This window comes from Apiospora hydei (assembly GCF_038363865.1).
Source record: "Apiospora hydei strain CBS 114990 chromosome Unknown utg000005l_segment0_segment0, whole genome shotgun sequence".
Taxonomy (NCBI): domain Eukaryota; kingdom Fungi; phylum Ascomycota; class Sordariomycetes; order Amphisphaeriales; family Apiosporaceae; genus Apiospora; species Apiospora hydei.
Genome location: NW_027117364.1, coordinates 310,122 through 335,168, shown reverse-complemented (window position 1 = coordinate 335,168; position 25,047 = coordinate 310,122). Strand labels below are relative to the sequence as shown.

The 25,047-nt window shown below is 55.4% G+C and overlaps 8 protein-coding genes across 8 annotated transcripts; 3 read left to right on the top strand and 5 right to left on the bottom strand.

Moving 5' to 3' along the window:
• Positions 1-3,107: 3,107 nt before the first annotated feature.
• On the top strand, positions 3,108-5,981 carry PG997_005536 (heavy metal translocatin; the record flags this gene model as incomplete). Its single annotated transcript, XM_066809851.1, has 1 exon — positions 3,108-5,981. One exon carries the CDS (start codon positions 3,108-3,110, stop codon positions 5,979-5,981), a length of 2,874 nt encoding a protein of 957 aa, XP_066668774.1.
• A 715-nt stretch (positions 5,982-6,696) lies between these two features.
• On the bottom strand, positions 6,697-8,272 carry PG997_005535 (uncharacterized protein; the record flags this gene model as incomplete). Its single annotated transcript, XM_066809850.1, has 6 exons — positions 6,697-6,811; positions 6,905-7,101; positions 7,137-7,388; positions 7,467-7,691; positions 7,792-7,966; positions 8,067-8,272. The coding sequence occupies 6 exons, from the start codon at positions 8,270-8,272 to the stop codon at positions 6,697-6,699; spliced, it is 1,170 nt and encodes a 389-aa protein (XP_066668773.1).
• A 728-nt stretch (positions 8,273-9,000) lies between these two features.
• PG997_005534 (uncharacterized protein) lies at positions 9,001-10,053 on the top strand (the record flags this gene model as incomplete). The annotated part of the gene is made up of 1 exon (XM_066809849.1): positions 9,001-10,053. The coding sequence occupies one exon, from the start codon at positions 9,001-9,003 to the stop codon at positions 10,051-10,053; it is 1,053 nt and encodes a 350-aa protein (XP_066668772.1).
• An 813-nt stretch (positions 10,054-10,866) lies between these two features.
• On the top strand, positions 10,867-12,434 carry PG997_005533 (uncharacterized protein; the record flags this gene model as incomplete). The annotated part of the gene is made up of 5 exons (XM_066809848.1): positions 10,867-11,187; positions 11,293-11,331; positions 11,413-11,852; positions 12,103-12,151; positions 12,192-12,434. 5 exons carry the CDS (start codon positions 10,867-10,869, stop codon positions 12,432-12,434), a joined length of 1,092 nt encoding a protein of 363 aa, XP_066668771.1.
• Positions 12,435-12,769: 335 nt separating this feature from the next.
• Positions 12,770-15,016, bottom strand: PG997_005532 (fungalysin metallopeptidase; the record flags this gene model as incomplete). The annotated part of the gene is made up of 6 exons (XM_066809847.1): positions 12,770-12,956; positions 13,031-13,276; positions 13,351-13,519; positions 13,596-14,146; positions 14,204-14,607; positions 14,663-15,016. The coding sequence occupies 6 exons, from the start codon at positions 15,014-15,016 to the stop codon at positions 12,770-12,772; spliced, it is 1,911 nt and encodes a 636-aa protein (XP_066668770.1).
• A 2,968-nt stretch (positions 15,017-17,984) lies between these two features.
• Positions 17,985-19,572, bottom strand: PG997_005531 (uncharacterized protein; the record flags this gene model as incomplete). Its single annotated transcript, XM_066809846.1, has 2 exons — positions 17,985-18,418; positions 18,537-19,572. 2 exons carry the CDS (start codon positions 19,570-19,572, stop codon positions 17,985-17,987), a joined length of 1,470 nt encoding a protein of 489 aa, XP_066668769.1.
• Positions 19,573-20,571: 999 nt separating this feature from the next.
• PG997_005530 (uncharacterized protein) lies at positions 20,572-21,503 on the bottom strand (the record flags this gene model as incomplete). The annotated part of the gene is made up of 2 exons (XM_066809845.1): positions 20,572-20,779; positions 20,863-21,503. 2 exons carry the CDS (start codon positions 21,501-21,503, stop codon positions 20,572-20,574), a joined length of 849 nt encoding a protein of 282 aa, XP_066668768.1.
• A 1,055-nt stretch (positions 21,504-22,558) lies between these two features.
• On the bottom strand, positions 22,559-23,752 carry PG997_005529 (uncharacterized protein; the record flags this gene model as incomplete). The annotated part of the gene is given in 4 exon segments (XM_066809844.1): positions 22,559-22,916; positions 22,942-23,250; positions 23,276-23,726; positions 23,746-23,752. 4 exon segments carry the CDS (start codon positions 23,750-23,752, stop codon positions 22,559-22,561), a joined length of 1,125 nt encoding a protein of 374 aa, XP_066668767.1.
• Between the last annotated feature and the right edge of the window lie 1,295 nt (positions 23,753-25,047).

The window sequence follows — 25,047 nt, the reverse complement described above, 5'->3', positions numbered from 1 at the left end:
GGAGCAATCCGCGTGGGTTCGAATCCCACTCTCATCAAAGTGTTCCTTTTTTGCTCAATACCCTTATATTGCATACCCTATGTAGGTGATCCTTCTTTTTGCTAAGTAACTAAACCTTTCCCTTTTCTTTTGGAAGGTGGCACTGCTTTTGGCCTTGCCATAAATTTTTCTTGTTCGATGGTCGCCTATGCTAGGACTGGAGATGGGGAGATACTACGCTCAAGGGATGGACTGCAGAACACCCGAACAACAGGGGATCTGCCGGAAATGATTTGACAAGCGACATCGTTGGTAAAAGCAGCCCATTTAGATCAAAATTAGCTGTGCCATATCCAAGAATTCTATTTGGCGGCGTGACTTTCTACTCCGTTCCTGCCATACATTCCATTCTTAGTAACTTCCCTAACCTGGCGGAACACGAAGAAAAACTTGCTCACCGTTGAGAGCTGTGCATGCGGGCTTGGCTAGTTTACATGTCGGTGATTTTCCCGTTTGACCCGTTTGACCCGACCGAAAAGAAAACAGCTTCTGGTCGCTACGTGCATCTATGCCGCCGTTGCCCCATGGCCTAACAGGCTGGATAGAGTGAACCTTGGAATTTGGTGACGATGGTTCGCCAGAAGATACCATCTCCCTTGTCTAATACGAACTTTTGTGACGTGTCGAAAGATAGCGGGTGGCATCAGAAGTTCCTTGGAATTGACAAAGCGTCGGTAATGCCATAGCAACCTAGGCAAAGTCTTCAGGTTGGCCATTGAGGCTGGGCAAGTCCATTGGAGAGTCGTGGTTGTCAACACGCTGAATTCTTCGCCGAAATTTCAGAGTGGTATTTCGGCCGTCTTCATTAGCCCATATCACATTTAAGAACCAGGACTGTAGTGGTAGATTAGCATGGCGGAAGGTGGCTCAACCAGCCAGCCCAGTGACCAAAGCTATCCAAATGGGCCTGTCTGCCGACCAAAGATGCCCTTTGTTTGTGTTTTGGGGCGAAGAAAGTTAGATGTGAGACATGACATCTAGAGATATGATGCCGGACAATTGCTGCATTCAAATCTGATCTAGATCGCGATACGGGAGGTCTTGGCGATCAAGTGCTAGCGACTCTAGGTCCGGTTGCCGATCACTAGATCAGCCTCATCTTCAGCACTAGAAGCCACTTACACGACCAAGCAGTGCAACCCGAACCCAACCCCTGACAGGACTAATTGCTTTTTCTCGTGTTCCCCAGGGGTTCCGAATTTGGCAGTCTGGCACCTGGGCGGCATCTCGCGTATGCAGGTCTCTGCAGATCAATGTGATATCCGTTGCTTGTAATATGGATAAAGTCCCATTGGCCCCGCACCGGAGTGGCCCTCCTTTCCTATTTTGGGTGCTCTGGACAGCCGCGGACAGACCCTTCGGGATCGGAATGCAGCCGGACATATTTGATGCCCGCCTTGATCCTCGACCACGCGAGCTTGTGATACGCTTCCATCGGTTACCTGTCGATGCCTAACCGACTACCTAACTGTGTTTGGGTAAGAGATAGTCCGCCCGAGTTTCCGTTTCTCCCGTTCTACGATGCGTCATTCGGCATCCCTTTGATATTGAATTGCGGGCGTCCGCCAAGTGTGGTCGGTTCTGCTGTGAGAAATCGACTTTGGCTTCGCAGTACTAATCTCCTCAAATATGCGGCCGGCCGCTGCGCTGTGTCTACTTGGTATCATCATGTCAGCCTCGATAAAAACACCCGACGTCGGATGGGTATTGGCAGGTTATTTGGGGCGTCGACTGTACCCGGAAACCAAACGGCTGCGTCGTGCCGTTCTCAGTTGAGTGGTTTCTGCGTATTATTTTAGTGGCCGCTGGTAAGGCGCCCCACCGATCCACACACCCAAACCCCAGTAACACTGAGCCGCTAGTGGAAATCTGCAGCGCATGGGGCCTGGGATGCGCTCTTAATGCGTAAACGCCGTCCAACGACGACCCCTAGGTCAAGTCAAACAAACCCACGGGTTCGTTCTATTGCGCCTGCCAACGATGCAGTCAGTAATGCATTGTGGAAGTTCGTCTCCGGAGATCCATAGGAACAGTCACATTTCTGCATACACGTGCCCACATATGTACATGCAATTCTCCATGCGGTAGAGGATTAGCTTTGCCATCAAGACCTCATGAAATGTCAAAACCCGTCCTACGACCGTGACCATTTAGCTTGGGTATGACAGCCAGACAACCCTTTGGTCCCTGTCGATCCCCAAGAGCTTCCTACTGCAGGTGGCTTAACTTTCGCCATGTATGTAGCTGATGCAGCTACGCGATATGATGCTGGGAAGAGTGCCTAGGTACCTGCAGTCATCAAACATACGCGTACTAACATCTTACGCAGAAAGAACAACAACGAACATGCGTGCAGGATCGACGTATCTTCAATGTCCACTTCTTTCTATCCACTTGCGGTTGCGCCGTTTCTGCGTCAAGATCTGCCAAATGCACCTATGGGACACTGACAAAAGAATGGTAGAAGGAGTTCGAAGCTGCGGCTTTTGTGCGTGGGGCGGAGTGTGCCACCCCGGCCAAGCGTGTCCAGCCCGTCTAGGCCAAAGCATGTGCCGCTAGCATCGCGACTTGCCCCTGTCAGGGCCTGTCATGATCCACTGCCTGCGAGAAAATTGCCCAGTGCCTGCTTGTTCTCAAAGCTTAAAGAAGTAATCTATGATGAACATATTTGTACCAGTCCCCCGGGCGCCTACCTCATCCAGCCCTCTCTCTTCTCATGACCCCGACTTCTTCCAATCTGCACATTTCCCACCACACCCTCTTGGGAAGAAGCAAAGACGGTCCCATAGTCGTTTGATCAATCATTTTGGCTGTTTGCTTCGCTAGCCCTGTCTGTCTGCTTCCCGTGTAACATATCGCATCACACTGCTCTCTCGTTTATGACCAATCGTGAGAGCATCGGCTACACCCCCTCCCGGAAGACTGAAGGACGCCTATGATCCAGATACCCGTTCTGGAAAAACCACCCACAACGCGCCTTCCATCATCGCCTGCAGCGGGGGTCAGGTGATTCCTCTGGTACCTCACATCGATTATACAATAGGGCAGTCACTCCCCAACTAGCAAACATGGACCAAAACGACCCAGCGGCGGAGCCTTTGCTTCGGCCTTCCAGCAGCAGCACCACCATCAACAACAGCTACCAGTCTATCTCGAGATCAACCACATGTACCTCACGCAGCATGGTCACCCCAACCTTCCAGGCCACCCTGGCCATCGGCGGCATGTCCTGTAGCAGCTGCTCCAACTCCATCACCCAAGAATTGGAGAAGAAAGACTGGATATCCCGCGTCACCGTCAATGTCGCCACCAGCATTGCCAATGTGGAATTTCACAGCAAAGACCAGGCAAACCAGGTTGTCGAGGCCATTGAGAGCATGGGCTTCACTGCCCAACTGATTGACCGAGTCGTTGATTCGTCCCAAAATCCCCTGGAAGAGCGTGCAAGGTCGGTCCAGATCCGCGTTGACGGCTTCCATTGCGGCCATTGCCCACTGCGAGCTGTCAGGGCCCTTACTGGAACGGATGGTGTTCTCAGCATCGAAGACGAGCCTACCGAGTCGTTGCCAATCATCAAGGTCACCTACATCCCATCTGCCCCAAACGCAACGATACGGAAAATCCTCGCTACTCTGGAATCCGTGGACCCGGCCTTCAAGGCTTCCATACATCACCCTCCTACTGCAGAACAGGTGTCCAGACAAATACATGCACGTGAGCGAAGGCAGCTTCTCTACCGTGTATGGCTTACATTGCTCATGGCTATCCCTACTTTAGTCATTGGCATCGTTTACATGAGTCTGGTTTCCGCCGAGGACCCGTCTCGAAAGTATCTCATGATGCCTTGGGTCTCTGGAATCAATCGAGCTCAATTAGCTCTTTTCATCATGGCCACGCCAATCTTCTTCTTCGCCGCAGACGTCTTCCACCGGAAAGCCCTGAAAGAAGTATACAGCCTCTGGAGACCCGGCAGCGAGACACCCATACTTCAACGCTTTTATCACTTTGGAAGTATGAATATGCTCATGTCTCTCGGCACGACTATTGCATACGTTTCTTCGTGCTGCCAGCTCATTGCCGCTGCTGTGACCAAGCCGAAGCACGTCGACGACGCCAACTTCTACTTCGACTCGGTTGTTTTCCTGACATTGTTCCTTCTGGTCGGCAGAGTTATCGAAGCCTACAGCAAGTCCAAGACTGGCGATGCGGTCGAGGCCCTCGGCAAACTTCGGCCAACCGAGGCCATCCTGATCGACCGCAGTGATGACGGCAACGTGGATCATGTGGTTGCCGTCGATTTGCTTGACTTTGGGGACCTTGTCCGCATTCCTCATGGGGCATCTCCACCTTGCGATGGGAAAGTCATTGAGGGCACGACCAAGTTCGACGAATCCAGCTTAACGGGCGAGTCACGCCTCGTCAGCAAGAAGGTTGGCGACCAAGTGTTTTCGGGTACAGTGAACAAGGATGCGCCTATCGTCATCCAGATCACCGGTGTAGCTGGTAGCTCCATGCTTGACAAAATTGTCAAGATCGTACGAGACGGGCAGACGAAGAAAGCCCCGATACAAGAGATTGCAGATGTCCTTACATCCTCCTTCGTACCGGCCATCACGCTGATAGCTATCCTTACATGGCTTACCTGGTTGGTTCTCGGTCTCAGCGGCGCGATCCCAGAATCTTGGATGCGCGAATCGTCAGGTGGTTGGGCAGCATTCTCCCTGCAATTCGCCATTTCGGTCTTCGTCGTTGCCTGCCCCTGCGGCTTGGGCCTTGCGGCACCGACCGCTTTGTTCGTGGGCGGAGGTCTGGCGGCGAAGCATGGTATTCTCGCCAATGGTGGCGGCGCAGCATTCGAGAAGGCGAGCAAAATTGATTGTGTCGTCTTTGACAAGACTGGCACCTTGACGGAGGGAGGGGAGCCTAAGGTTGTGGACGCCTTATTGTACCCGGAAGAGCCTGCTGAAGAAGGAATGAGAGGCACTATCCTTGCGGCTCTTAGGGCCGTCGAGGAGAACAGCAGCCATCCCATCGCCAAGGCCATTGTCTCGTATTGCATGCGCCAAACCGACCAGCGAACAGAAGTCACAGATGTCGAGGAGATACCCGGTCGAGGTTTGAAGGCGAAGCACTCCGCCTTCTATTTGGCAGTCGGCAATGAAGCCCTCATGAACGAGTTGAAGGCCTCGATAACCCCCGCTATCGTCAACAAGATCCACGACTGGCAGAACCAAGCCAAGTCGGTTGCCTTTATCGCGACGCAGTCGGATTCGAGCTCACCCTGGAAGGTTGTTGCCGCTTTGTCCATTGAAGACCGCATCCGAGATGAGGCCGCAGCCGTGATCAAAGATCTGCGTGCACGCGGGACAAATGTGTGGATGTTGTCAGGCGATAACGTGAAGACGGCGCGAGCAGTCGCACTTCGCATCGGCATCCCCGAGAACAACGTCATTGCCGAGGTTCTGCCTGCGGACAAGGCGGCAAAGGTCACGTACCTCCAGTCAACGTTGAAGGCTGGACCCAACGAAGAAGACACGACACGACGCGCTACTGTCGCCATGGTTGGTGATGGCATCAACGACGCACCGGCTTTGACCATTGCCGATATTGGCATCGCCATTGGGTCTGGCTCCGATGTTGCCATCTCCTCGGCCGACTTCGTGTTGGTCCAGAGCGACCTGCGCAGCGTGGTCACGCTGCTGGACTTGAGCAAGAAGGTGTTCCAGCGCATCAAGCTCAACTTTGTCTGGGCGCTGGTGTACAACGTGGTGGCCATCCCGTTCGCGGCCGGGTGCTTCTACGCGATCGAGACGAGGGGCGGGCACGTCCAGCTTGATCCGGTGTGGGCCAGTCTGGCGATGGCGTTGAGCAGTATCAGTGTGGTATTGAGTAGTCTGGCATTGCGTAGTCGGATAATTCCGGGCTTGGGTTTCAGGGCTTGATTAAGTTGTTGGCTGAGAGTGAGACATATGTTTATGATACCCCCCAATAGAGCAACATCAGTTGTCGCTAGTATAACTATATTGAGAACTTCGTTTTTATTCCTCTTCTCAAAGTAGCGAACACGACCCTCAAGGGCCAAGCAACTGGAACTTTACCGGCCAGATTTGCCGTGATGGCATGGAGTGCAGTCGTCCACTCCTCGACTTGGAATCGCCAAGCTAATGGTTGGCTGGAGACGCCAAATCCAAAACCAACCGCTTTTTGCCGAGCCATTGAAGAATAGACAGCGATAATCCTGAGAATAGCCTGGAGAGTTGGGAACTGAGCCAGCTGTCCTTCGACTTGACAGGGGGCTTTCATTTTCCCTCGTAGGAACAGCGGTTAAGTAAAATGATTCCCTGATGCTCAGTGTCAGTGGCCTTCCAGAGGAACAAAGCTTTCAAATCCCAAAGCAGCGTCTTGATAAGGGATCGCAGGCCAACACTGTCTGGATGCATTTCAGTCTAGCTTTCTGCATTGCATGCCATCCGGGTCGCATTATCATGACTAGAGAATATTAGGAACAGCGCTCCCTTGCTGACAAACTGCCGGCATTTCTGTGGCATCGATAAGAAGCAACAATACACGTTATTTAAAGCCATACGTCCGTTTCTATCGGTAGTCTCATTGTTTCCAGCGTCCCTTTTGGCGACCGATATTCCGCTTGCACCTGCCTCACCCCAGCGCCGTGAATCTTGGTGCGTTTGCTTTCGGGTCTGCCCTCTCTTCGCGACCCAAGACCATGGTATAGTTACCATAGGAGTCCAACTCGCGATCCAGAAAACCGTACCTGGTACTATTGAAACTAGAAAGGGGTCAATACTCACACCAAAACATCTACATGGTCGCATGGAGAGAGAGAGAGACACACACACACACCTACCTCCATTGCATATTTGTGGTGATCATATTCTTCGCGTTTCGAGCAAGCGTCTCGATCTGGTCGCCATAAGCGGTGTCGCGATGCTTGGCTATCAGCCGCGCCTCGGCGTCGAGCATCGCCTCGGTCGCGGCGTCCAACTCGGCCACGGCGCGGTCGATGCCGCGCTGGGCGTCCGCGTCGTCGGCGCCGTCTCCCCCCTCCCCTCAGCCTCGGCGCCCGAGGCCAAGAGGACGACGAGGTTGTCGAGGAAGCCGGCGCGGAACTCCTTGCCGAGGCTGACGATGTCGTTGTTGATCCAGTGGCGCGCCACGACGGCGCGCTGGAGCCGGCCCATCTCGGGGGAGAGCATGACGGCGTCGGGCAGGGCCAGGCCGTTGGCGTACTCGAGGTTCGTCACGACTTGGCGGATGCAGCTGCTGCCGGGGCGGTAGTGGCGGTAGTGGGCCAGGGAGGGCATTTGGCCACTGAGGCGGTTCTCCCATTCCTGCGTGGGTGTGTGTTTCCTTTTTAGTAGCAAGTACTATATATATACGTCACTCGAGGCGAGAGGCCAGCGACTCACGAGCCGGTAGCTGTCCAAGGTGAACTTGGCCTCGGCGGCGACCCGCTGTCGCTGCGACGGGGTGCAGCTCTCCGACACGGCGCGCCCGAACTCGGCGTAGGACAGGACCGCGGGGTCCGTGTAGGAGTCCGAGTCCCGCGCGTAGCCTGCGGGCTCGGGGAGCCCGAGGGTGCGGTAGACGTAGCCGATGGTCTGGCTCTGGAGCTCCTCGAGCGCTGGGGAGTTCTGACAATGGGCGAGACAAGGATGTTAATGATTACCTGGGTAGCCTTGATCGGCGGGCGATTATTTGGGGGCGGAGGCTACTTATTGTAAATCCACTCACAAAGTTCCGGGGGTCGGAGAAGGTGTCCAGCATGTCGTCCACGATGAACATCCAGCTCTGGAATGCGGTGAGGGCCTCGAGCCGGTCCAGGCCGGCGTACGGGTACCAGCCGCCCAGGGCGCCGTCGAGATCCGCCTTCTGGAGACTCTCCCTTAACCCGGGGTTCTTGCAGTATCTGAGAAAAAGAAGAAACAATGCAAGGCACAATCAGCAAACAAGCCGGGGACAATAGACTGGAAAAACATCAGCCCACGTGACCGACAGTGATTTCTTACCGAGTAAGCATGTCATTCATCTTGTCGCTGACGGTGTAGCTGTGGGGGTTGATTTCGCACGGCCAGTCCTTCACCGGGCCTCGCGTCAGGAGGTTCGGGATGCGGATCGTCTGGCCCTGGAGTTGAGATAGGAGCTGATAACGATGGTGATGAGGAGAGCTCATGGCCCTTGACGGCGTCGGGGAAGATTGCTTATGGTTGGGCATGATACACATCCTCCATGACGGCCTCGTGGTGGCACCGGAAAGGGTGGCCCTACAGCGGGCAGCGGCGGCCAGCTGGCTTCCAAGCCCCCGGAAAATCGCCATGGAAAATACGTTGGTGTGTGGCAACAAGATCGACCTATAATACTGGCCGTTGTCCGGTGGTAATGTTTGCTATACTGTTACAACGTTCTGGCCTCCTTTGCTTCCCACGCAGGTAGTCACGGATGCGCGGGAGAAACGATGCGCCGAGGTTCCAGAAATGGGTAGCCCAGACACCTGCTGTTGGCCGAGAAAGCTTCCGGTTTGCTATCCCTTGCTTCCGGCCGAGCGGGGGCTGGCGACATGAACCCAGCGGAACATGCAAGGCATTGGGCGGTCTGGACTGCGACCACGTCACAGAATCGAAGAGAAAATAGAATGCATATACGAGAATGCGATATGACTGGTCAACAACATACTGCGGTGCAGCATCCAACTCCGATATGCAGGTGCTGCGCCACAACGCCGGAAGCCCCCCGCGGATGTGACGGCAGCAGATGATTCCCCTCCCCCCCAACCAGTTTACTGCGGCGCCTGGCCGTTTATGAATCGAGACGGGCCGCAACGAAGCCACCCCACTCTCGGTCTTCGTAGCGATCCAAGTACTCGACGACCGATTTACCCAATTACGTTTTGTCTTATTGCTGCATAACACGTCAGCCAGCTTTGATAATCTTCATCGGTTGACAATGCAATCGAGAGTCCGTCTCCTGACGCAACTGCCCTCCAACGGATTGTACGAAGGGTTCGTTGCGCTGCCCAACGGTGCCCTCCTGGTAGCTCGGGCCGATGCGCCAGAGCTATATCGGATAGACGTGGGCGCGGATGGCGCGGATGAGGTCCAGCTGCTGTCCACATTCCAAGAGGCTCCCGGTATCAACGGCATCATCAACATATGCGGCATACCCGGCCACGACGACGAGTTCATCGTCCTCGTCGGGCTCATCGACCTGCAGGCGGTCCGCGTGTCGAACTACCAAATTTGGAGGTTCTCGATGAGCACCACCACCGGCCACGACGACGGCGCAAAGTGGAAAAGGGTGGTGGCTCTGAACGGTTCCGGCTTCTATCTCAGCATGGTCACGATATCGGAACGCGTGCTTCTCGTGACCGACTCGGCCCGGTATCGCGTCTACAGTGTCGATCTGGTCACCGGCAGCACCGAGGTCCTCGTGACGCACGCCTCCTTCAAAGCGGCCACTCCAGCAGACTTCTTCGGGATCAACCGCCTATCCCTGGGCGAAGGGGGACTCATCTGGTTCACCAATAGCAGCCAGCACCTGCTGGGGCGGTTTTGCGTCGAGTCACCGGCAGCAGCAGCAGCAGCAGCAGCAGACAAAGAAGGGGCGCCGTCGACGGCGACGGCGCGTTTGGTGGGGGACGTCGAGATAGTGGCCAAGGGGCTGCCGGCCTGCGACGGATTCGCGGTGTTTCCGGACGGCTCGGCGGCCTTTCTGGTCACGATGCACGAGGGAAAGCTGGTGCGACTGGACCTGGCGGGCGGCCGGGGCGAGTCGATAAGCGATGTCGGGCTTGCGCTGGTGAACCCTTCGGCCGTGGGGTTGATTCCTCCGGGGCCGGGACCGGGAGCGGAAGACGGCGGCGGCGGGCTGCAATTATGTGTGATTTGCAATGGAGAGTTCGAGGTCACATGGAAAGACCACGACCCGAATGCCGGTTGGCAGGATATTGCAGACATCGTTGATCGGGTAACGGTCACAGTCATGGTTACTGAGGAGTGAGGCATAAATCGTTACTATGGCTAATATATCTCCCCCTTTCTTTCGATTCACACCAGGTCGGCAAAGCACAAGCAAGCCACTCCTCAAAAGGCAAGTCGGGTATGGCGTCAACTCAACACCCGTGATTCATCAAGTGGCTCTATCTATACATACTGTTGCATTCAGAAGAGATGCGAGGCTGATACTGAGTGCATCGGATGCGGGATGTCCACCAAACGCCGGATGCACCCGGCGGCGGTGGACAGGTGATTACGCGTTTTGTGCCGTGTATCCTTGCACGAACCCCCCTGTTGCAAAAACGCGAGGGACCAAGGAGGGCGTTGCATTTGCGTAATTGCGATGCTGCATGCATGCATGCAAGTCGGTCGGATCATCGAAACGTGATTGGACGGAGTCGGACGAAGGAGCCAATCATGGTAGTTGGAATCCCGGGACGGTGGGAAAGGTGGAGCATGTCATTACTCGACGGGGACTTGGCGTTCTCTTTCGGCATCTTGGATTTTATTCAGCCTTCTCTCTATACAAAAGTGTAGATATGCCTCACGGATGGAAGATCTAGCTCGCGTGGCCGTCCTTCACCCGATCCAGCTCCAGCCATGGATATCTTATCAATGAACCCCGGCTTCACATCTAACAGCCAGCCAATTTTGCCAGCCGCCGCTGCCTGTATGCGTCTGGGACAGACGTTCACCAACAATGCAACCTTCACCCCTGAACACCACATCTACAGAGATCTAATCCAAGTCTCCTGGTGAGATAAATACACACAATCCACCCTTCCTCTCAACGTCTTTCGAAACATGAAACTGAAGAATGTACCAGGTCAGAAACCACCTGGCAAGCCCCCGCCTGCATTTTCCTGCCACATACAGTATACGAGCTGCAGGGCGCCGTCTCGATCCTCGTCGAGGCGGACGCGAGCTTCGGCGTCCGGTCCGGCGAACACTCCCCGTCCCCGGCGTCGCCGTGGTGGACGGCGACGTCCTGATCGACCTGTCCCGCTTCGCGCAGATCGAGTACAACGCGGAGCACGAAAAGGTGGTCGTAGGCGCCGGGCTCCGGTGGCGGGACGTCTACGACTATCTGGATCCGTACGGGGTCACTGTCGTGGGCGGCAAGGGCCTGGATGCGGGGGTTGGGGGCTGATACTGGGTTGTGAGTATTCACCCCTGGATGGATTATACAACGAGATTCTGAAAGACTGACAGTCTCAAAGGTGGTCTCTCTTACCTATCGCAGCGCTACGGTCTGTCCTGCGACAACGTAATCAACTACAACGTACGCCCCCCTATTTCTTCCTTCCGTCACTCCCTCCCTCACCAATTATTATTTTTACTCCAGTACTAACAAAGATCCCAGGTCGTCCTCGCCGACGGCTCCACCGTCAATGCCAACGAGTACTCCCACCGCGACCTCTTCTGGGCTTTAAAGGGGGGCGGCAACCACTTCGGCCTCGTCACCTCCTTCACCCTGAAAACCTACCCCCTCCCGCCCCAAATCTGGGGCGGCACCCGCGTCATCGCCTGGGACCGCCTCGACGACGTCCTCGACGCCATGCTCGAGTACGAGACCTCCGGCTCCCCGGACGAGTTGGCGTCTGTCAACATCGACATCGGCGCCACCAACGAGACCATCGCCCTGACGCTGGTGTATCTGGAACCCGTCGACGAGGGGAAGAAAACCCCGGCCGCGCTGTCCGTGTTCGATAGGTTTGAGGAGTCTACTACCATGGACACGACGGGTATCAAGACGTTGACGGGACTCATGAGCGAGTTTCCTTCTTCTCCGCCTATACCACGGTGAGTCTTTACCCCTGGAATCGAGACGTTTTCTGTTCCTTATTATCGTCAGCCAGTTCCTGCAAGATGAACTTAACCGCTGACTGACTATACTCCCAGCACCCGCTCCCACGCCCTAACCATCACCCCCACCCCCTCCCTCCTCACCGTCCTCAAAACCGCCCTGCTCGCCTTCCCGCACCTGAAACCCATCAAATCCGCCCCTCCGGAACCTGCACCCTCACCTGGCAGCCCATCTCCCCCAACCTAGTAGAAGCCGGAAAGCAGCGCTCCCCGGCAATGCGTTAGGTCTGGAACCCGTCCCCCCAATCCTGGCTCCGCCTCGACCTCCGCTGGCAGGACGCCGCCGCCGACAAGACGATGCGCGTCGCCGGCGACGCCCTGTACGCCGAGATCGAGGCCGTTGCCAAACAACATGACGGCCGCTTGCGGTACCTCTCCATGAACGACGCCAACGAGGGACAGCCCGTCATTGCCAGCTATGGCGACGACAACGTGCGGCGAATGCGGGAGGTGCGGGAGCACTACGACCCGCACGGCGTGTTTGACAGGCTGCTTGCTGGAGCTTTCAAATTGCCCTGAACGTAATATGTAGAGATGAAGGGGAGGCGGCTGCAGTACAGCTGAACACAGGTCAGGGGAAATGCGACATGATGATGCTGGGAAGAACCAGTAATATTTGTGTAAAGATTAAGCAATTAATCCAGATATCAAACCACCAACCCCAAGCCCCCATCCCACGCATTAAGCACTCAGTCCATCCATCCTACGCGTCTATCGTTTCGTTATGAAATGCGAAATATGATCTGATGGAAACAGACAAAAACAAAACTCTAACGCCATACTATCCAGATACATTCCCAAGCCCATGCGCCGCCCAACGCTCCCAGACCTATCATAATGCTCGACCGCTGCGTTTAGCAGACACCGGAAGGGATGGTCGTGCTGCCCGTGCGCTTGGACGAAGCATACTTGGCACCCTGGCCGAGGCCACGCTTGGCGAACGCGGTCCAGATCGGGCAGGCGTTGGCACCGCCCGTGAGGGCCACGTCGGCGTCGAGGATGGCGTCGCGGGCCTGTACGAAGTTGGGGTTGCAAGGTTGACTGGAATGAAATGTTAGCAGATGTTGGGTGGAGACAACTAGCGGTTGAGTATAATAGGGGAGGGCAACACTTACAGAGCCATAGCATCGACGACCAGCTTCATGGCCAGGTACTTGCCATCGGTCGGGACGCCGTTCTTGAACTCGGGCTTGGGGCCGTCGTTCTTGCCGTAGATGTCGATCAGGTTCCACATGACTTCGTAGAGCATCGTGGCCCAGGTCTCGCCAATGTCATGGACCTCGTTCAGCGTGTTCAGGGTCGTGTAGGTGTTGGGGTTGACAGTGAGGCTGGTCGAGTACAGCACGGAGCGGATACCAGCACTGTAGAAGAAAGCCTGTCAGTATACAAGTCTCATGGGAAAGACGACGCACCCTGTTGGTATGTAGATACTTACGGGTCGTTGTAAACCCAGACACCCATGGGGTAGTCGGTCTTGCGGGTGTCGCTGGGCTTGAGGCGGATGGCAGTGGCCATGAAGTCACCCCATCCCTCGCCCATACCACCAGCCTCAAGGGAGTTGAGGCAGTTGGAGTTGGCAGGTCCACCGGTAAGACGGTTGGAAACTGTGAGACAGTAAGTCAGCATGGCATTCTTCTGGCTATCGCCTGTGGCCAAGGAGACGGGCATATCACTACTTACGACCGTGGGTGTACTCGTGGATGACGACGCCAGCCTCAAAGGCGCCGTCACGCTGGGGAGTGGAGCGGGTCCAGAGGAACATGCGCATGCGACCGGGCTGACCATCGGGAGGGGTGGCAAAGTTGGCGTTGTTGGTGCCGGACCCATCTTGCGCGTTGAGGATGGCGAAGTCGCTGCCCTTGCCGCCCTTGCCGTTGTTGCTGACCTGGAAGTTGCCGGCAGCCTCGGTGAAGCCAAGCGTGTAGAGCAGGTCGTGGTAGGTGTTGGCCGTGTAGAACAGCTGAGTGACCGCGGCATCCCTGTATGTTGAGGGCGGCGTCATCTTGGTGTCGTAGGGATAGGAGAAGTTGCCGCTGCTGCTCGTGGGGCGGTAGTTGTTCAGGTACGAGGAGCCACCGTTGGGGTTGACCTGGGCGATAGCGTTGTTGCCGCGCGTGGTGTCATAGGTCGTCGTTCCGTCATTAATCCAGGTGAGGGGACTGGTAGTGGTGTCCCATGGGTTCGTGAGAGCTTTGCGGCTTCCCTCGGTGGGATCGTTGGTTCCCCAGGGGCTGTGCACGTGTGAGTCTATGCGCGCATCAGTCTGGAACAGTATCAGTGCCACTTACTAGACCAGGTAGGTGGCGTCAGTAGCCTCGGCGACGTAGTCAACGACACCGTGGACCTCCTCGTTGGTAGCAGCATCGACGTAGCTGAGCAGCCAGTTGTCCATGATGTCCGTCTCGACTCTCCAGGTGAGGGCCAGGGTGCCATCAGCCTTGACGAAGTACATCAGCTTGGCCTCGGGGTCCTTCTCCGCACCCGAAGTACCCTTGAGGGTGTAAGTCTCCTTGGCATCCGGGGCAGCCTCCGCAGACGCCTCGCCAGAGATGCCGAGATCCAGGATCTTGGTGGCTCCGCTCAGAGCGACGGTGGGGTCGCTGAATGCGCGCTTCGTCACGGGGTTCTCGGCAGGAACCTCACCAGTGAAGAAGTTGTTGGAGTAGGAGAAGACGGTCCCATCCTTGGCAATCTGGGTTGTTTGTTAGAAGAGAAGTTCTGAAGAAGTGGCAGTTAAGAGAACTCACGTTGACGTTCACATCAGCATTGTCAATATCAAGACCATGGGCGGTCTGCTTGAAGTTCACATGGGCAATGCCATTCGCGCCGACGTAGTGGTCCTCGACGAGGCGGAACTCAGCACCGGGGGCGATGGTCTTGACCAACTCGGTAGCGGTGTCGACGTAGGTGTCACGTCGAGCAATCTTGACAGCATCGTCGCTCTCCTTGGAGCTGATGTACTCGGCAGTGGACTTCAGGCGGAAGGCATTGAGGTCGACAGCACGACGACGAAGGTTTGCCTTGTAGCTGTTGTGGCCAACGGGGTGGGCGTTGATGTGCAGAGAGGCGCCGAGGAGGCCGAAAATGACAGAGGAGCGCATCTTGACGGAGCTGAAAGCGAGAAGGGAGGACTGGGAGCTGGATACTGGGCTGAAGAGCTACCTGGATCCTTTCTCCATCTTGTCGCGATGTGCCCAGCTCTTATATAGCTGATCTCCATGATGACCTGTGATGGTCGGGCAAGGCAAGCTAGCGGGATGAGCTTCCTAATCCGAAAGGAGGCTCACTGAGACCAATAGGCGGGCGAATATAGGCGGGTAGCCTTGCAGGGGTTAACTCACTGCACCTTCCTGGGCCGAGTAGAGACACCGAAGTTCGTGATATGCAGGCAGCTATAGGCAGGCGCGGAGCAGAGCCAGTGTGGGATGGTGCTGAGGTCTGGCGGATAGGCGAGTCTCTAGCTGGGTGAGATTGCGGCTTGAGAGGGAGGCCAAGACAAAAGGGAAGGTGGTCGGTCTCCACACGCGCCTTGGTGGAAGCTGGACCGTACGTAGGCTTCGCATCCGACTGATGAGACCCTGCAGGGCCAGGGGGTGGGATGAGATGGGATGGGATAAGCAATTCGTCCTATGTCAGGGCGACGAACCACAAGATAACCTTACTGGACCTGCCTTGGGCAATCCGGCCGCCTCCGGATCTGCCTCGAGGCCCGTCGCGGCGAAGCATGGCTCAAGATGCCATCACACGCCCTCGCGCTTGAGTACTTGGGCAGATCTTGTAGAACAGCACCGATGAGCGAGTCAACCATAACTGTCAGGTCGGTCTGTCTGTCTGACTGACTGCAGAGACTCAAGAGAGCTCCGTGACCGGTCTCTTGGCCTGGGTGACTGACAAGTCGAGTGCTACTTCGGCGATTGCGCAACCATAGCCCCGTGGCGGGTGTAACGGTCCCCAGAAGTCAAAGACAAGGTCGCCTAAGCTGGCCCGCTAGCAGGGCGAATGCCTGTCAGGATCATTTGGGCGCCTGCCAATCCGGGACATGCACATGTGAGATATGCCCGCATTGCGCAGACGACATCTCTGCATGAGATGAGACGATGGGAAATCCGTGCGTAAGTATGCTCCTTGATAGCGGATTGCTGGGGGCGACGGGGCGCTGGGCGTGTGTGCGCTGCGGCCGTGAGCTCAATGGCACATTCTCGTCGTGGTCTAGCGGTTCAAGCTGCATCAGCAAACGGGCCCTCTTGGCATGATGCCAAGGGCCTCTCTCATCTCCGCATGAGCCACACGGCATCTCAATAGCTGTTAAGCGTTGCGGCAGTAAGGCATGACTACCTACTTATCCACCAATGGCACTACCCGTCGTCGAAATCGAGCGGCCGCAAGGAAACGGTGGATGGAAGATAAGAAAGAGAACGCATGGTGCTGGGTGTGTTGGGTGTGGGGGAGTAGTACTGTGGTAGAGCTACCGAAAGAAAAGAACTACCTAGAGGTTAGGCAGGCAGGCGCTGAGTGGTAGCGGCGCGTCTCCTCTCTCTTTAGCGAAGGCACTCTGCATGACCCTCAACGGCTTCCACCCACCTTCCCTTTGCGGCCCAGGCACCCGACCCGATGACACAATGTTATCGGCGAAACAGAGATGCTTTTTCACGTGCCACTCGTGCCACTTTTCTTGATGCAGATGAGATCGCGGCCGGCCATTCGCAGAATCGTCCAGAGGAGCCCGAGATCAGGTGCTAACATTAGCAAATGGCTGATTTCTCCGGCAGATCCATTGTCTTAGCACGACCCGGCCCGCGCACAGGCCATCGTTTAATGCCCTGCCCAGTATCTCTCCTCAAACCCCCCCCGTCTGCCTCTCTCTCTCTCCTTCCCTGCAGAGTCGAGCTCCGACACACTTGCGCGTATTCATATCTGAGCACCGCACGCGCGCAGCTGTAAAGAGGGTAAAAGTCATGCCGACGGAGCCCCGATGCACCACGCGTTCGCTTCATGTTGATTGGAAAAAGGAAGCGCGGGTTGAAGGTCCGATTTCGCGAACGTCGTGCCTGCTAGTCTTTCTCGTTTGGTCTACTTCCTACCTATTGGAGGTCTTCAACTAAGTATGTCGTGTATGCCAGTAAGATCAGCGTAACATTTCCCTCCCGTATGCCCTCCGTAGATTGCATCTACAACACTGGGACCAATCGGAACATTTCGCTTTCACAGCTGCCAATGCACTGCTACTATGGCTTCTGCTGCAATAGAACCCTTCGCTTGCACTCGCTTGACATTCTCAAAGAGGCAGAAGTAAAAGCAGGACGATAAAGAATCAGCCTCGCGTTGCTGAAGATTGATGCACGGCGATTGCTGCCCATCCACACCATCCACTCCAGCATCGCCAAGGAACTTCCCCATTGGGAAGCCACATTCGCAAAGTAGTACCGCTCTATCAGGAGTCGGAATAGCTCGCTACGCGTGTTCTGGGCAACAACGCTGACGCTCTCGAATTTGGTACGTATGACAAAGAAGAATCGATATTCAGCGGAATCCTTCGAGATCCTCGAATCATGTTGAGCGAACCTACATGGGCCATGGCCAGGGTAGCAATGGACGGTGCCATCCAAGCAGCCAAGACAGAGAAGACTCGGTTCTTTCAGAATAAGCAATACTGAAAGTGGCACGACGCGACCTACCAGTGCATACTGTCAGGCTATTTATAGACCGCCGCAGCTTAACGGATAGGGAAGCTCGACCTATACAGATGCCTCACGCCATAACGGCAGATAGTTAGCGGATCTTTTCCGTAAGTTGAAAAGGACCAAAATGGTAGATGAATTGCTTATTACCAAAAACGAGAAGAAGATCCGAGCCGAGTCCTACCTTGATCGGGCCGTTTGTACATCGGGAACGGGAGATGTGCAGAAGTGAAACCTAGTTAAAAGGGGCAATGGAGAAGCGAATAACACTGCCAATCAACCAAGCTCCTAGTCGTCTCGCCTGATCTGACGTCGAAGAGGAATGGAAAATCACCGATAGGCTACCATATGCCATCAATTATGCCTACGGTACTGTATACCCGTTTCTCAACTAATCCACAATCCTCCACTGAGGGCCATATCTCCGAATGTAGTCCCGGTAATAGTCCGCGTCCTCCAAAAGTCCATCTCCCTCATCTTGCCGGGGTTCCTTGCGCCTCTCGTCCCAGCAATCGTAGGTTTCGCCATCATACGGGTAGATGCCGTAAACATCGTTTTGCACAAGCTCGACATCGCAGTCAGGGTATGAGCGCCGAAGTAGGGCGCCGTTGTCCAGTGCCCTGCCGCCGATCCCGGGAAGTACCGCAGCCTCCACCTCCTCGTCGCCGTCGCCGCTGCCGCCGCTGGTGGTGGATATGCCGTCGATCCGTATGCCCCGAAGAGCCAGACGTCGGAGCGCGCCGTACCCCTTGCCGCCCCCTGCTGGAGAAGGTGCCGCAGCACCGATTGGCAGAACAGGGTGTCGCCCGAGTCCGCCGCCCCGCTCTGCTTCCTTTCGGGCCCGGGACTCCGGTCCATCACACACCCGTCATCGATAAACAGGCGGTGCTCCAGGACGGCCTCCTTCAAGGTCGTGGACGCCGCTCCCAGAAGCCGAGCCCACTCGCCATAGACGCGCTTTTCGTAGCGCAAGGGGGTTCATCCAGGCTTCCGTAGTCGAGGGAGCTATATCCACTGTATGGCTTGACAAGGTGGAGATGCGTCAAGGAGTTGAATCCTCGTGCTAAGTCATCAGAGAGCCAAATGGGGTTGTGGAATGCCCAGGGCTGGGGATCGTCGTCTTCGTCGTCGTCTTTTTCTTCTCTATCTTTATCGTCATCCCCATCGTGCTGCGCACCGCCAAACCTGCCGGCTAAGATGCCACACGAGTTCTTTTCATCGTCGAACTTGGTGGCCAAAAGGCCGAGGTTCAGATGCGTTATGGTTTCCGCGTTGGTGAAGATTGCTTTCAGGAACGCAACTGGGAAAAACCCACGCAGCTTGAGATTCTTCAGGCCTGGCATGCGCATCTCGGGAGCTGTACTCGGCCAGGGCTTAGCTTCGGGTATTGGGAGACCCACGAGCTCCAGCGATCTGAGATTGCGAAGATCCGAAAGCACCTTGATGACTCCGTCGTCCATGCCAATGGACATACAGAGCGATCGTACATGCTGCGCCAGCTCGGTCCACCTCGGAGCAGGCGTGATGAAGCACACGCGAGCAGACTTCTCCTCCTTGGCGAACTGGAGGTTTCTCCTGTTGCCCATATCGGAGGCCCTTCCCACTGTGCCCAACTCGTCACCATCGATGTGGGCGTGGTGATCAAGGTCCACGCCCGCTTGGTTTGTCCCATCGAACTCTATCTGCGAGTATTTCCGCAGCGGGGGCTCCTTGACGATGTCCCAAAAGGGATATTCAGCTCTTTCTTCAGGGCTAGGCTCCTCGTCATCATTGTCATCTTCATTTCCCAGTTTCGCATCAAGGTTGACTCCCTCGTGGGTTCCGCGGAAGTGCAGCTCGATGTCGCCCCCATACGATGGGGTGAGAAGGACATTGAGCGACTTGCATGTCCGAGCTAGCGCGGCTTGGTCTGGCCGCAGAAGCAGCGACGCCACCGCATGCAGCAGCTCCAAAGGAAGTGTGGCCAATTGATGCACCATGGTCGTCGATGACACTAGCACCTTCAAGGCCAAAGGCAAGGAAAAGATGATGGAAGGATGGAACAGAGAAACCGGAAGGGTCCTCGAAATCGAAACATTTTAGGGGAGTCCCGAGAATAAAGGTTGGTAGGTGTGGCGCCTCAGTTTTGGGTTCGTTTTATTCATGGGCAACTTATCCGTATCGACCCTTTTCCATTCTGCTAGGCAGCAACTACGGAGTCTCACTAATACCAATCTTGAAATTGACATCCCCGCCGGGTGCGCCACGTCACACTGCCAGCCACTGACGGGACTTGGTGGTGGCTGAAGCGCCACTCGGACCCCCGCCCGGACGCATTAAAACATCCCGGGTCCGAATCTCCCAGCTCGGGAACGGCGTGATGAGCCACACCGGGCGCTGAGCTCGAGCTTGCTATGACAGCCACCGAAACGAGTAAAACGATGGAGTTCACGGGGGAGACGACCTCAGTTGTGAGCAGGTCTTTATCCCAGCTACTGCAGAGTTCAAGTCGCTCTTTAAAAAAACGAAAATAGAAACCTTTGCGACTCGTACTGGCACGCCACCAGAAGCAATAGATTCAACGTATAATATCCCCATATAGAGTACTTAAACAGCTGGAACTAATCTATAAAAGGTCAAGCCCTGCAATGCCCAGGTATCACATGGAGCTAGGTGAATTTAAGAATACCTACCTTCTTTTTGAGTCGATATGTGTTGGGTTTGCTCGGTTTTGAGTCACTTGCTTCTGCTGGCCTGCGCTGGTATGAGTCGAAAAGCAAAAGAACACAAAAAAGGAGGTCGGTTACCACAAGTTTCCACCTCGAAGAACATGACAACAAGAATAGTCTCATCACCTAGGAGGGTCGGCCCTTGTGAGAGAAAGAAAGAAAAAGAAAAAAAGAAAGAAAAAGGAAAAAGTAGAAGAAGAAAATAGAAAAGCTGGGCCACGAAGCAAAATGTCGCGCCCGGGCACTAAAAGACACCCCGAGTCCCAACCCCTAAGCCCAAGTGCCGCGCGCATACGCCACCGCATTCACCCAAGTCACGCCCCCCGCAAAGACCGAATCCACCACCACGTCACCGCTCACATACGCCGTACTAAGCACCCCGTACGAGTACGCCCCCTCCGCCGCCGTCAGGAACAGCGAGCTGCCAGACTGCCCGCCCGAGCAGTCGAGATCCGTGTGCGCCGGCCCCGGGTTCCCGCTCCGGTCGCAGCCCCCGACGCGCGTGGCCGTGACCCCGGTCTGCCGGTACGGCCGGTTCCCCCGCTGAGGTCGCCCGGGTACCCGAAGTTGGTGAACTTGGGCTGGCCCGCGTCTGACCCCTGGATCGCGCGCGCGCCCAGGTACCCGCGCGCGTCGCCGAGCCGCTCGCTCAGCACGAAGACGGCCCAGTCGTCCTGCGAGAAGCAGTCGCCGCCGTCGCCGTCGCCGTCGCGGTTCGACAGCAGGATCGTCGACACCGACGAGCTGGGGAACACGTCGCCGCCGTTGTAGTCGGGCTGGAACACGTACGGCTGGTTCGCGACGTAGCAGTGCCGCGCCGCCGCGACGTGGCGCGGGCCGATGAGCGAGCCGGAGCAATACCCGCCCGGGAAGCCGAGTTTGCCCATGGCGGAGTAGGGGTAGCTCTGGTCATTGTACTGGACGCGGTCGTCGACGCCGCCGTTGACCCACCTCTTGAACGCGGTAGAGGGGGAGGCAGAGGAGGGAGGCTGTTCGGTGGACGGTTGGCGCAGCAGGTCCTGTTGCGAGATGGTCGCGACCTCGGGGACGGTCGCGTTGGAGTTGGCCCAATAGGATCTGAACTCGTCCAGGGGTGGCCCGATGGGATGGATGGCGGTCACTGCCGGGGTCTCCTCCTTAGTGGGCAGAGCCAGGGCCGCCAGGGGCAGACTTAGCTGAACGCATCTGAGTAAAGCAGACATTTCGGAGCGAAGTTCAAACTTGGGCTTGGAGTTGCACAGATAACTCGAGTTGATCTGCTGTTAGATGGCAGAGTTGATATTTTTCCATTTGGTTCAGGGTAAGACAGTTTGCTACGCTTATATACCTGATCTATATGCCCTCTTGCCATCGGATACTACGTGACTTTCCTGTGTATCTTGCATCGCAAGAGCTTCTTGATGTGAAGATGGGTGTGCGTGATTTTACCTTCTGATCGTTTGGTGTAATCTTGGGCTCGGTGGCTGTTTTTCTCACATGAAGCTTTTGTTGCAGAATGACCAGACCCGTTATCATGATGTTCTCGGACTTTGAACTGAACCCCCGGCGAGGGCAGCAGCCGATAAGGGTCTTGGGGTCAGCACTGCCTATATAGGAAGTTGGGTGGAACTGGAGGGGATGGAGGCAGGCATATCTCATTGGCCACAGCCCATGCAGGTGTCGACGAATAAGGGGTAGGGCGACTGCACACCCGGCTAATCAAAACGTGCGAATACATCATCTTCTTTGGGGTGTACTCACTCCAAAACAGACAACCACCAGGACCGAAATAGACGTACTTCCCCGATTATGTATACCTCGCCAAAAGCTTCTTTACAAGGGCCTGACAAATCTTCGCTATCAGATTGGCATGCATCATCGGGTCTCGCAGCCACCCGTTTCAACGTTACCTCGTGCATGAAACAGCATAGATGAACATTTGCCTTTTTTCTTTCTTCTTTTTTTTTTTTTCTTTTTTTGTTTCCTTGGAGGATAGTCATCAGTTTCAGATTGAGTAACGTTGTCTCGCGAGCCCAAGAAATGCTGCCAAGTGTTGGTGTGAGTTTACAAGTTCACAGGACAGCAGGGGAAACAACCAAGCATTGACGACCTGGGAACCGAAAGGCGCGCTTTGTATAGTGCAAATGACTCTGATCGAGATGGTACTCTATCGTGGTCGAAATTGATGGGCTTATATCTACTCTGTGGCTCGAAACTACAACCCTTACACTAGTAGGACAAATAGTGGCTTCGGCAAGGAGAGAAGAGATGAATCTATTTAGTATTCGTACACGTAACAAGCCGGCGACCCGCCCATCGTATCCAACAACTCGTCCAGCTTCCTGTTCTGACCGGTAGCCCCCATCTCCAGCACGTCGGTCCGCAGCGTATGCCCCATCGACTCATCCCGGGCCAGGCGCGTCCCCATCACGTCGCGCGCCATGTCCGGGTGCAGCGCCTGCCACAGCCAGTAGACGTAGTCGACCATGGCGTGATGGAACCAGAAGAGCGGGTCCACGGCCGACGAGAAGTTGTCCGAGTTGTCGCCTCCGATGGTGTGGTGGCCGCCCGAGTGCAGGCCCAGGAAGCCGTCTGGGGGGCGGCCCTGTAGTTCCGTCTGGAAGAGCAGAACGTTACTGGACGCGACGGGGCTCGATGCACCCGCCACCGGGGCCCGAGGCCAGGTAGACGAGTCCTGCGGCGAGGGTGCCGTTGTGCTCGAAGTAGGCCCCGTTGCCACCCATTGAGGTATCGGAGCCATCCATAAGGGGGTTCTGGGTGGGGTCGTCTTGGTACTTGAACCAGTTCCAGTACTGCGATGCATATCTGGTATCAGCATTGAAAGAAAGGTTATTTTCCTTGTTCTCCCTCTTTCCACTCCTCTTTTGCCTGGCGATCGTTTCCCCCAAGGCGCCACCATGATGATGGAAGTAAAAGCATCGACGTACCGGCTGTGTTCCATTGTAGCCACTCTTCTCTCAGCGCGCGCTCGTACGTCCACGTAAGGTATCGATGATATGTGAGAAAGTTCCCAGTGTTGTGGATGAAGCGCGTCTGGTTGATATGGATGGCCGGCCAGTCGTCGTAGCGGACGCGAGCGCCGGCCGCCCAGCTCTTGTCCGACCGCGATAGGAGCTTGAACATGCAATGGACGGCCTCGATGTACGCCTTCTTTTCCGGGACGGTCAGTGCGTCCCAGTCCCTGCGTCTCGCGGCGGTTTCAAGGGAGCACTGTCCTCCTCCGGGCGAGGGCGGGTTGTCCGCCTCTTTCTGCTTTAAGTTAACCATGGCTTTGTTGTGAAGCATGCCCAGCACATCTCGTGTAGCAGCTGTCGCAGATGCTGCAAGCCACAACGTTGTAAGGACCGCCGAAGGCCTCATCGTAACCTTCTTTCTAGCTGACTGCGGCGGCAAACCCTCGTCGTACGTGTAACGAGGCCTGGATGCTTTACTGTGGATACTTACCTTGCATGATTGGTTTCGGAAACCTTTGTATACACGACCTTTGCAAAGTTACATGCTGTCTACGGTGCCTCTACGGTGCTTTCCGACCAAATTCCCGTAAGACTCCGGCGCTGACCATCAAGTATTTATTCTGTAAAGAATTGAGACCCCATAGCCCATTGAGCGGCTCATAGCATACTAGCTTCTCAGGGGACTAGTTGCATTCTCATGATGACCCCCAGAGAATTGACCTTTCGCCCTACCTGATCACAAGAGGATGAAATTTGCAGACTATCAAACCAAGTACATAGAAACCTTCGTATCAGCTCAATTATTTGTGATGCGTGACCCAACCCCTGTCCTGTGACTTATAGTGTTCATATGTGAAAGCGTGGGATCCCTGCTGTTGGCAAATAGATGCCCTGGGAATATCGAGGTCCAGATTTGTTGATCTGCCTAGCTCTGCTAGTGTCTTCTAAATGGTGCAAGTTCTCTATCGTGGCGGCCATGATATGACATACTACCCCCAGTGCTTACACATACGGGCCAGGTAACCACCCATCTAGCAACATACATTACCCCAAGAGTGTACGTGGCAACCGTGAATACGTCCAAGCAAACGAAGAACAACGCAATGGTGAAAATGGGGTTACCGGCGATATCGAGATGAACTTGAACTCCTGTCTGCTCCCGTGACTGTGAGACTTCAACGACAGGCCTGCGGACTCTCCTACTGGGAATAGTGTGAGTACCCAGCGCTCTTCAAGCAGCGATGACACGACTAGGAAAGGCGATGCTGACACGAAGGGACCCAATTCTAAGGCCGGCTGAGATGGCGGTGGATCATTCCGAATGAGATGAGAAGGCAACCTTCATACTCCCTTGCCCTCCTGGCATAGTAAAAGTTATTTACGGCGAGATAGATGCGAGTAACCAACTGCTGTAAACTGTGCCAGGAACACCACGTGACCAATTCTCTGTGTTGGAACCTCTCATATCCCTGAATATGAGCTCACGATAGACCAACACCATTTGCTCTGCTTTACATCAGATTGTTGCACCAATCCGCTATGTTTCCCTCACCACATGGCTTGTTGTTAGATGCTGACAATCCATGGCACATGACAATCTGTGTCATAGAGGTTGAACGACGCAATCAATTGCTCTCGTGTCTAGTCATCAGTGGGATCACATGCCCGTATAGTCGATATGCCTTGCCAAGGCCTCATAAGAACAGGGAGCTTCGAGTTCAACACATTCCTCACTTTTACTTCGATTCGTATGTCATGCCTCTCAAAGCTGCGAGTGCCGATCTCTCCCAGC